Source organism: Arachis hypogaea, chromosome 10 (genome assembly GCF_003086295.3).
Source record: "Arachis hypogaea cultivar Tifrunner chromosome 10, arahy.Tifrunner.gnm2.J5K5, whole genome shotgun sequence".
Taxonomy (NCBI): domain Eukaryota; kingdom Viridiplantae; phylum Streptophyta; class Magnoliopsida; order Fabales; family Fabaceae; genus Arachis; species Arachis hypogaea.
The window spans coordinates 54,165,608-54,177,596 of record NC_092045.1 but is presented as its reverse complement, the minus strand read 5'-3'; the positions used below and the strand labels follow the sequence as shown (position 1 = coordinate 54,177,596).

General features: G+C 35.1%; 1 protein-coding gene across 1 annotated transcript; it reads right to left on the bottom strand.

The window, feature by feature from the left end:
* Positions 1 to 6,623: 6,623 nt before the first annotated feature.
* LOC112715614 (auxin response factor 17) lies at positions 6,624 to 10,719 on the bottom strand. Its single transcript, XM_025767383.3, has 3 exons — positions 9,438 to 10,719; positions 7,554 to 8,278; positions 6,624 to 6,845 (listed from the first exon to the last, which is right to left on the bottom strand). The coding sequence occupies exons 1-2, from the start codon at positions 10,512 to 10,514 to the stop codon at positions 7,583 to 7,585; spliced, it is 1,773 nt and encodes a 590-aa protein (XP_025623168.1). The 5' UTR covers positions 10,515 to 10,719; the 3' UTR covers positions 6,624 to 6,845; positions 7,554 to 7,582.
* Positions 10,720 to 11,989: the final 1,270 nt, after the last annotated feature.

Genomic DNA, 11,989 nt, shown 5'->3' with positions numbered 1-11,989 from the left:
TTAATAAATATTAAATAAAATAAGTTCTAATTTTTTTTATTTTAATATTACCGTGAAGATATAGCATTAATTCCTGGCCCATAGGATATGCAAGATATAAACAAACAAGTGAGATATAAATTGTCTTCTCAGATGGGTAGATGGATTGGGGACAATGTTTTTAACTTGGAATATTTTGGCGTTGTTCCCCACTTAGGAATAACATTTTGTTGTTGTCATGCATACTTCCTTTTTTTCTGTACTTTATTTTTTAATTATGTTAGGTGTATATAAAAATTAATTATTAAATTAATTATTTATATAAAATATATATTAAAATATAAAAAATATATTAAAAATAAATTAAATAATATATATAGAAATATCAAATAATTGATTTGTAATTATTATTTTTTACATAGTGTTTTTTATGAAAAAAATCTAAACTAAAAAATACTAACAAAAAGGGTCACAAATTTAAGTGCAAAGCACAATTCTATCTGAATGAAAAAGCAGCAACTTGCCACATCAGGTAAACCAAAAAAAAAATGTCTTTAAATTATCTAATAACCGATAAAAAAATATTCTTGCTTTATGTTAATAACAAAATATTTTGAGAATATTTTAAAAGAGTAAATGCCCAAAATGGTCCTTAAATTTCAAATCGGTATTCAATTTAATCTTTGATTTTTATAAATGACCAACTAAATCCCTTAAATTCAGAAACGTGCGTCTCCGTTAGTTCCTCGCAGATGTGCCGTCTAAACGTTGCTGATGCGGAACGTTAACTGCCATGTGGGCATTCCATTAAATGACGTCGTTGAAGGAGTGGATGCCCTAAATGTGTAAAACGACGTCGTTTCAAATAACATCTTCTCCCCCTTTGAATAAACAATTCTTGTTGGTCCCCCATTGCACTTCAACGTTTCCCACCAAAACTTCAGAAAAACTTTCTCTTCTTCTCTGTCCGTTCATTCTCCCATACTTTCCACTCACATTTGCTCGCCGAGGATCATCCTTAGAATCTGTTCTCTCCGGTCAGTGAAGGAGTTATCGACGAAGCATCACATTCGTACACGGCCGACGGTGAGAGGTAACAGTTCAAGTTGATCATTCTCTTCCATTTTTTGTTTTTCATTGAGGGTTCTTGATACTTATGTGTGAATGCGTTGTTGTATATGTAAGGGAGTTGTTTAGAATGTTGTGGTTGTTGATGGCGCAAATATTAGGGTTTAGGGTTTCTAAAATGAAACTTATAACCACATAAATCATAATCTGGTTTAAGTTATAGTCGGTTTTGGATTCTATTTCTCCATTAATTATTAGGATTCTTTATTTAATTTGTGAAATGCACTTTGTTATGGAACTTTCGAATGAGAATTCTTGATGAAAAAAGAAGGGGGGATAACAGAAGAGTGAATGAAAAATTCAGTGAAAATTGTAAACTGAAAAGTGTGTGTACACTGTTTGCCAAAAACAGAGTAATAGAAAATTTGTTAGAACTGTCATAAGTTCATAATTGACTCCTATCCTTCTAACTTGTTGTTCCTTATCTGTTGTAACTACTCCTTTTCTCTTTTCACTACTAAATTGTAGCATTTGAACCATTTATAAATAAATAAATAAATTAACTTCATTAGATTCAAATGTATTTATACATGTATTTGCATCTTAAATATAAAACTATGTACTACTCTGCTTGTCTATGCAATTTAGTTGCTTGTATCCATGAATGTATTTGTATTTTGTTAAATCTAAAACTTGTTACTTTAAGAGTCAAATCCAACCATTCTTAGCACCTCTTGCCTGGCATACTTTGCTCCATGGTTTTTCATTCGTTTATTTAACAATAAAGTGAAAGTGAATTGAACAAAAATAGAATATTGTTCAACTCAATTCAATTGTATCCTATATCAGTAATCAGTAAACCAATAAGTAAAACCTTAGAAATTAGAACAACTAACTTCAAAAGACTGAAAATCACATACTCCATCTGGTGGAAGACGAAACAGTTGTAGATACTCATCACTCTTCAACGAGTCCATAGTCTGTGTGCAAAAGAATAAAGGCATGAGTTACAATGATTTACCACAGAAATGTTGAACTTCAAAAGTACCAAAAATTTATGCGACTCCTATAGCTAAGTTAGAGAGCGTAGATTTCTAATATCAAAATTGTCGAGGAATGATCCGGGACCAAAAATAGGAAGTAAATATATGCATTCTTATTACAAATATAGTTGATTTCTAGTTCTTTGCAATATGGTTGTTTTGCGACAAAATGATTAATCCTGTCTGTTTTGTGCATTGTGCTGTAAACTTCAGATGTGGAGATGCACATGAGGCACCTGTTCGGGGGAGCCAAGAGCGCACTGCAACAAAATTGAAGAGAAAATATGGCAAATTCACCTGCAAGACATGTGGAGATGTTGGTCACACAACAAGGAGTTGTAGAATAGCAAAGAAACAAAAGGCTGATGAGCTAGCAGCTGCTGCAAAGGCTGCTGAAGATGCTGCAAATAAGGGTGACATTGGTTCTAAAGGTAACAAAGGTAAGGTTGTTACTGAAGAATGTGAGGTTAGTGCTGAAGGAGGATAAATTGTTACTCAAACAGAAGTTGCTGCTGAAGGGGGTCCAAGAGCTGAACAAGAACCTGCAACTCAGGTAATAATAATATTAAAAACATTAATCAAAATTAGCGCTTGGGTTAATAAATCTAGAAACAAACAAATCCATTTTCTTGTTAACTTGAGAGGATATGTTTTTGGTCAGCTAATATGATTCTTGACAGTGTCATCATCCATATAATGACACTTTTATTGTTGTTATTGATATCATAGGCTGCAAAGACTACAAAGAATGCCAAGAAAGGGCATCTAAGAACTAAAAGTGAGAGACGCATAAACAAACTCCCTGTCAAGAGGACAACTTCATTCACTGCTGCGGCTGATCCACATCCAACTAAGATTTTAAGAAAGACTATTCAAGGAGCTAGTGCAGCAACCTCTGAAAAACTGGCATCCTTCTTGAAATTTGTTCCAACTCCAAGATTCAACCCACCAAGAAAAAATGTCTAACTAGCACAAAGTGTAATGGCTTTTTGAGTTCATGTTGTAGTTGAATGCTATGGTTAAACAATCCTGTCTTTTTGTAATGTAACCTTTGAAACCTGTATGCATGGCATTTGAATGTTGTTATGTCCTATGATGTTTTGGGTTGTGATAGTATGTTATGCACAATGTGCTTTAGCACAAACAACACTTGTTTTATGTTCCAGAATTAGTTATGTTAAATTAATGAAGTTTTTGGTTTAGTTCATGTTATGATTTATCTATTTCTGGTTTAGTTGAACACAATCTTAGTAGAATAAGTGTAGCATCAAAAGTTGAACTCATGTCAAATTAGTGTTTCATTTCGTTTCATTCCATCTTCATCAAGACATTACGTACCACTTAAGAAATTTAAAATTTAATAACATAATCATCATTTGTTGAATATAAACCCCGACAAACTAAAACCTAAACACACACCAAAAGTAACTACAGAAGCCAGCAGCACCATTGTCATCATCTTCACGGTCTTAACATCACTCTCCAAGCTTGTCATCCTCCAACTTAACTCATGCAAAACTTCTAGTGGAATGGGTGTTGCACAAACTTGTTCTTCACATCCATCAGCCCAGCAAAAAAAATTACAATGAATTCTATACTGCAAAGTAAAAAATGTAGGTGAATCCAAACTCAAACTCAAACCATCTTAACATTTTCTTCACAGTCATAACCTTACCTCATAATTCGGACAACCATAAAATGGTCTACTAGAATTTTCTGTCGTTGTTGAGTACTTCATCACTATTCGAAGCTCGTCATTACAGAAAACAGCATTCTTACCTCCCATATTGTGCATTCCTTTGTTGCCATAAGGTCTGCCTGCATAGTTGTTCCTACTTGAGCTACTTTGGCTTCTCTCGCCACCACCCATCATCACTCACACAGACAAGAAATCAATTTGGATTTTAGGGCGAAGAAGAGAGGTCGAAGAAGAGAAGGAGAGTCGAGAAGAGAAGGAGAGTCGAAAAACAGAAGAACATAGCATACAGTTTGAAGAAGGGAAGACAATTAGGGTTTTATAATTGAAATGGACTAATTTGGGTAATATTAGGTAATTCTATATACCAATTTGAATCAAATTCAACCTTGGCACACATCAGCATACAGCTGGAATGCCCACATGGCAGTTAACGTTCCACATCAGCAACGTTTAGACGACACTTTTGCGAGAGACTAACGGAGATGCACGTTTCTGAATTTAAGGGATTTAGTTGGTCATTTATAAAAATCAATGACTAAATTGAATACCGATTTAAAATTCAGGGACCATTTTGAACATTTCCTCTATTTTAAAATGTGACAAAATTAGCAAAACATAAAGAAATGTGGTCTCTGTTATCAAAAATAGCCAAGGTGGATGGCAATTGCAAACGATATTGCTTACATGGCAACAACGACTGTGACATGTCATGTCAATTATACATCTCCAACCTATTGCAATCTCTATATGTACATTGAAATCCAAGCATTCACTGCTTTTTCCCAATTCCAAAATCTACACGAGTCAAGAATGTGGGATCTCAATTACTCCCCTAATCAGAGGAGAAAGGCTAAGGAATCCGAAAGTTGTTCTTCTCTCAAAAATCCCATAGACAGAGACGACAATAACAACGATAATAATAAAGATAAGGCAAACAGAGTTGAATCTGTTTCCTATTCAAGTTTCTTTACGGTTTCTATCGAGGACATATCAAAAGAAGAGAGTTTCTATTAATGGAGGCTACCTTTCTTCAAGTATTCATACTTCACATTTTTAAGTATATTGAATGTGGTAACAATATTTTAAAAACATTTTGTTGCTTAATATAAACCAATTAATTCAAAAATATTTTTTACTAGTTTATTTTATGTCAAATAATAACCAAAACTAGGACCGAATCTTGAATCTTGAACCTTGGACAGATCAAGGCTTTAAAAGCTCCCGTTTTGCCAATAAGCCAAGTGTTCTCTTATTCCGTATGGTACTAATAATTATATATATCATATAAGAAATTTTTTTTAGTGAAAAGTAAAATTAGATGAAGAGCAAAGCTTTTTAATAAATTTAAAATAGACATATGTATAAATTTTTATCAGTAAATTTTTTTATTTTAAAAAAATCAATTTTTGACTCGTCACCAACACATCACTCTTCACTTTAACATTATCCATCATATTAAAGCATTGCTTGCCTCTAAACTAAAGATTGTTTTGTTATATTTAATTCTCATAATCATATATGTTATATATAAAGCATGAATTATATTATAATATCTAATTTAATTAAATTTAAGTGATGTGAACCATTATCTTAATGTATTTTCATTTTTATTATTTAAATTATGATTTTATTATAATTTTCTATGTTATTTATTTAATTACTAATGGATTAAACAATTCGACTAGTAACCCAGTCATTTGACATAATCAAACTTCGGTTTAATTTTGATAACTAAAATTTCATGTACACTTTCAATCTGTAGATTAAGTAGCAAGAACACAACAACCCAACTATCTCAAGGACAACAATAGGTACACAACAATAACAATTTAGTAAATTGACAAGAATTAGACTTGAATAGAAAATTCAACAAATTAAAAATCTAAATAACTTAGCAAATTAAAACACAACCTAACAATTTAGAAATTTAACAACTTAAACAAAATCACGAATAGAAAATCATAGTATGAACAAGAAAAATTAAATTGAACAATCACAGTAATAACAAGTTAACAATCCTAAACCATTAAGACAATAATCAGAGTAATAACACAATAATTGATTAATTGAATAATTAAAACAAAAAAAAAAGAGCAATCACTAAAAAAATACATTCCAGATAATAGAGCACAAAGGTGAGGGAGAGGGAGCAAAACGGAGGGCTAAAGCGCGGTGAAACTAGAGTAGAGGAGAGCTGAAGCCTGGAGCGTAGAGGAACAGAATTGGCACGGCAGAATAGGGGTTGTACGATGGAGGAGACGAGCTTAAGCATTGGAGACGGCAGTTTGAAGCAAATGCGACGGGCTGGATTGAGCGCCTCTGACAGTGAAGACGAGGCTAAGGAGTTGAGCTTCGGGAGTAAAGGACGAGAAGGAGATGCTGAATACTTAGGGAAACTAGGGTTTTGTTCTCTTGTTTTAATTTTCCCAAACAACGTTGTGTTTAGACATTGTGAGAACCGACCGAATTTCAATTCGGTTCAATCGAGCTATTCTTGACCAGTTAAACAGTCCAAAAAGCAATTTTCAACCGGTTCAATGGTCCAAAAGCAATTTTTAATCCAAAGGTTATGTTTATTAACCGATCCGCTAAGCTTTCCGGTTTCTAATTTGACCGGTCCGACCAACCCGTTTGAACCGATTTTCAAAACCATGAATGTATGTAACAAGTTGTTTTGTGTTGAGAATCCTTTTATTGTGTTCATTTCATTCTATGATCATGAATGATCTTGAGATACGGTTTGTTAGTTGTTTGGTTTGAATGTTTCAGTTCATGGCTCGTTCTTACAACTAAGTAATTATATTGGTTTTGGAAACTTAGTACTCAACAATATGTACGACAGAAAACCAGTGGAAGCATTTCACAGTTCGTCAAATATCACGTCACAAACAAACCGAGTATCAGCTAGTTTGTTTCAATCTTTCAAGTTGGAAGAAAACAAACAAAGCATCAACGGCAAACATATACATTACAAGTTTACCACTAATAGGTCAACAGAGTAATCACAGATTCACAGCCTCTCTCTCTCTCCTTCTGCCTGCGTACACTTTAATTACCTGCACGAAAGGCCATCATCACAATCAGGAGAAATTACAAACGCTGAAAGAAATTTTATTCATCTAACATAGAGAGCAAACACAATTCAAGCAAGAATTATAGGGATTCCTTTGGTATCTATTTCATGCTTTTCAGAGTTGTATGGAAAAGATAGTAAAACTTGAACTGAAAAATGAGAACAGGAATATCTTGTTTAATTATTTTCTTCATAATCTTAAAAGCTGAAGATTGTAATTAGAGAATGGAATAGGAAACAAAAACTAAACCTAAACTAAATCATAAATTCCAATTGAATTTCATGAAATGAAAAGCTCCAGTTTTAAGTTGCATTTCTCAAAAAATAATTTAGAAAAGATATTGTGTAAATAGATTTATGAAAACTTTTCAACTCAGAAACATGCATATAATGAACCAATTCTCATAATACTCAGCAGCTTAGAATAATATTAACATGATCTAATCAAATATGAGACCACAAGCACTCCTTAGAGGAAAGTAGATGTTTATGGAATAGTCAGAAGTCAGAATAACCAGGCCATCATTATTAAGGTATACTTCAAATATGATTTGTGGATTTGAGACAGTGCAGCAGAGCAAATAAACAGCAAAAGGATAAAATTAATCCCTTCAGTGATTATAACTTTTTCAATAAATCATTCATAGAGGAGTAGTGATAACTGATCACACACCGAGATATATAAGCATACCTGTACAGCTACATATCTCCATCACAACTTCACAGATAACATGCCTCAACTTGTGAGGGTTGTTGGCTTTCTACATCAAGCCTGAGCAATGTTGAGTAAGTCAAAGAATGACCCACTGGCTTGTCAATGCATTCAGTTTCAGTGCTGCTCTTACAGCCATCATCTGCAATGCAACCAGCATCATGCAACTCAACCTCAACAGGTTTTATGATCTTACCAAACAGCAGAAATGAACCAGAACCAATTTTCGGGACGTTGCTATTGTTGGTCCCAGTAAACTCTGGGCCAAATGAACGCAAACTACTTGGGCTATCTGGTGACAGATCGCCAGATTGGCAGTTGCCAATGTTTAACTCTGTTGACACAGTACTTAACATAGGCTCTGTAGTCTTCCCAAAGAAACTGCTACCCATATGCAGATGAGAGTTATCATTTAAAAAGTTGGAAAAACTTGATGGAGAAAATAGATCATGCCTGGCTCCCTGCATGCCAGCAGGAAAAGTATTATAACCCAACAATGTTTGACTCAGGTGTTCCATTGTTGAGTTAGTGAACCCTGCTATAGGGAAGTAAGGGTCTCCTTCTAAATCACTTAATGCCCCAGCTCTAAACTTTTTTGTGGGGGGAAACACTGTATGCAGTGTAGGTGTGGTGGAAATAAGTTCCACCTGCCACGGACTGATTCGCTTTGCATTCTGCAGGACCTCAGGTTCGTCCCATGTAACCTATAAGATTGAGATCATGAATGGTAAGAAGCCAACATCAGTCAGCTGAGATAGATGATAAACTATAGAATCTAGATAGCACAGTAGAAAAATTTTTTTAGTATGAAAAAGAAATTGTTCTCACATATAACACTATAAATATCAATTAATAAGAAACTGCAGGAAAAAATGATCATCCTTGGAATTTACCCAGCATAATCTAACACATCCAGATACATGCATGAAGAGAGAGATTTCCAGTAATGCTTATCAAGAATTTGAGAATGCAAGTATAACCACGTATGCAATCTGGGTACATAAGGGTTCAAGATCCGTTGCAGGATACGGTGTATCAAATTTTGTAACCTCTCTGATTCAAAGGCTTACCATTCCAAACGATGTTACTAAGTTGCCCACTTTTGGCTTTTTTATTTTTTTTTTATTTATCTAACCATAAATACCCATGTTCAATATGCTATTAGTGGCAAAATTCAATCCTAGACTATACATGCATGGATGAATACTATCTATTAGTAGAACACAGAAAACAGCTCTAGATCCCTAAGCATCATGTTTCTTTCTGCACAAACTCAACTTAAATAAGACTTGGCATTTGTAACTACTTACACACAACTTCCATATTACCTCAACATGTGTCTGATTTCCAATCTCAACTCTCCATCAAACTCTCTTATCAGCTATCAACAGTGCTTTGTTTGTATAGATGAGATGGATGGAACAGAACGAAATAGAATAGAAGGGAAATGAAACAGAACACCGATCTTAATCCATTCCAACTAAATCTTCATGCCATTCCACCCTATCCGTTATATTCCATTCCATTATGTTCCATTTGATCATTAGAATTTTTTTTCCCTTTTTTTGTGGGTCAAAACCGATCATCTGATATCCACGCAAAACATTTAACAGGTGATTGGTAAATTTTCGAGGACATATATACAAAGACACTGGGATTAGAGTAGACAAGAAAAGAAAAAAGTTGTGTCCGTTGTCCTTGTCTCCAAAATATACAAGTTTGTGTCAATCGATTATTTATCACTATTTCTATCATGGGCGGTTACTTAACGGGGCCTTATCAATTCCATGGACGCAACAAACATATAATAACACATCTGAAAAACAAAGCAACGGCATTCATTAGCTTAGGCAAATAGCAAACCTGAAGCATACGCCAAGGAGAACCCCTCCAAGGCCCATTATCAGGAACCGAGGCTGAAGACACCGTCCCCTGAAACCAGGTCATTCTAGAAGCATCCTCAGTCTCCACAGCCATTTTCACTCTCATTCCAGGACACCAACCCGCCTTCATTGCTGCCTCAACAGCCTCAGCCTTCACCACGAAATCCGACCACCCAGCCCTTGGATAATATACTACCTCGAACGGCATGGTCCTCGCCGCCAATTCCGCAGCCTCTGCAACCGCCTTCAACGTCACCTTCCCCCTCCCGTCCCTCGTAAACACCGGAGGATCACTGCTGTTATCCTCTTCCTCCTCTTCCTCCAGCCACGGGTCTCGATCCTCCTTCAGCACGGCAGAGAATCGCAAGGTACGCCTAATGCCGACGAACAAGGAGCCCTGGGAGTTTTTCAAAAACACGACGGAGTCACCGGCGACGAGCTTCTTGTGGTTCACGAACTTGCTCCAACCGGTTGTCAGGAGGTGCCGCCGGGGGGTTCCACGGTAAATGTGACGAAAGTCCCAGGTGGCGCCGTGAACGTCGGTGACGGAGAGAACCTGTACCGGCGGGTCGGCGTTGAAGTCGAGAGCGGGGAAAATGGAGTCCGCGCAGAATCTCGGCACGGAGAAGCCGCCACCGTTATTTGCGTCGGACGGGGTCAGAATCTTTGCAAACGAGGAGACCCTGTTCCCGCCAATGGAATCCGGTTCTTCCGCAGGTCGATCCTCGCTGGTTGAGGAGGAACGATCGTCGGCGGCTATGGGACTTAGCAGGAGCTTAGCGAATACCTCGTCGGAGAGGGGATCGGCGAGGAATTGAACGGAAGAGACGCGGCAAAGGACGAACGGGAGTGTGCGAATGAGAGGGTTCAGGTGATGGTTGTGGTGGTTGTTGTGAAGGGAAGGGGGGAAGGCTTGTTCAAGATGGCCCTGCGGAAAGTAGTAAACCCTAGAATGCACGGCGGGGATGTGAACGGATGCTCCGGCGCATGCACGCCAGATTTTGGGGTCGAGAGAGGCGGCCTTGGGTGGAAGGCGGCGGGGCTGCGACGGACGCATCGCAGAAGAGAGGGAAAGGGTAAGTGAGTGACAGAGTGAGTGAGTGAGTGTGTGTGGGCGGGTGTTAGAGAGAGACAGAATTAGAAATGGTCAGATACAGAAAGTGAAATGCGGGAGGTTTGTTTGATTAGGGTTTATAAAAGGAAGTGTAAAAATCGTGCTTGGAATTTAATCTGTTTTGGTGCCAATATTGCTTGTTTTCGTTGGCAGAAATCGTGCCTTGGATTTAATGGCATTTAGGGAATATTTGGTTTTCCCAAAACCATGTAATGTTGTTACAGAGATTTTCTTTAGTTATCTTAATTGATCTAAGAAATTTTAGATTTCATATTTTTTTCCAACAAATTTTGAATCTTTTATAATTAGGTTTTTATTAGGTTTTTATATATTTTTTTAATTGAGTCTTTGTACCAAATTTTTTTTAATTGAATTTTTATGTTTTTTTTTTTATTTGAGTTTCTACACCAATTTTTTTAGTTGGGTCTTTATACAATTAAGCCAATTATTTTCATAAAAAACTCAATTGAAGAAAAATTTGATTCAGTGACTCAATTAAAAAAAAATATAAAAATCTAATTAAAAATTTCGCAAAACTATAGAGATCAACAAAATAATTAAACCTTCTCAAAAATTATTTTTGCTAGTTGAATTAGTTCATTTGACCTTTCGAAAGAAACTAAATTATATTATCATAATCTTTTATTTAATGATGTTATGATAAAATTCATTATAAATTATCTGTCGAATCACGTATTAAAATTTAATTGAAAATAATAGAAAACTAACATACTTTACTTGAGTAATTTTTAGAAATATTGGGAGCAATAAAATTTTATTAAAAATTAAAATATTTTATTTAAAATTTGCTGAAATTAATTTAATCGTTTACTTTTATTTAAATTAAATTAATGTTTATGTGCAGCAATTTTTTTTAAAGATAGATTTTAATTTACTAAAAAAAATAAAAATTCCTTACAAGGAGACTAATTTTTTTTATATGAAAAAGATATTAGTTTTTTTTGTTGGAAATAGAATTATTTGATATATTTATAAGTAGGTAGATTTTGTAGGTGAAGAGTCAACACGTGAAATTACAACACGTAAAGAGTCTGTTATCCACCTGGCAATATCCTAACCAACACGCGAAGAGCGTGTTGAATTATTTCTATAATATTATAATATACTTTATATGTCAATATTCAACTAAAACACAATTTCAATTTTTATATTAAAAATAATTTCCGTTACAAAGACATCCAACATCAAAGGTAAATTAGAGATCTCCTAATCATAAGAATATGAAAACAACCAGTAAAAAAACAAAAAATATGAATAGATTTTGAAAAAAAATAAAAAAAGAAAAAAAAGAAGAAGAAGAAAGAGAAAAGCATGTCATCTTTTAGTTTGAACTTTTTCAATATAGACGCTGCAACAATTTGTGAGGGGCTCTTCTCGTGTCTCTAGATATGGTCTCG

Coding starts and splice junctions, on each gene's coding strand:
- LOC112715614 (XM_025767383.3), bottom strand. CDS start 10,514: ATGCGTCCGTCGCAGCCCCGCCGCCTTCCACCCAAGGCCGCCTCTCTC. Junction 8,279..9,437: donor CTCCTTGGCGTATGCTTCAG/GTTTGCTATTTG, acceptor TCAATCTTATAG/GTTACATGGGACGAACCTGA.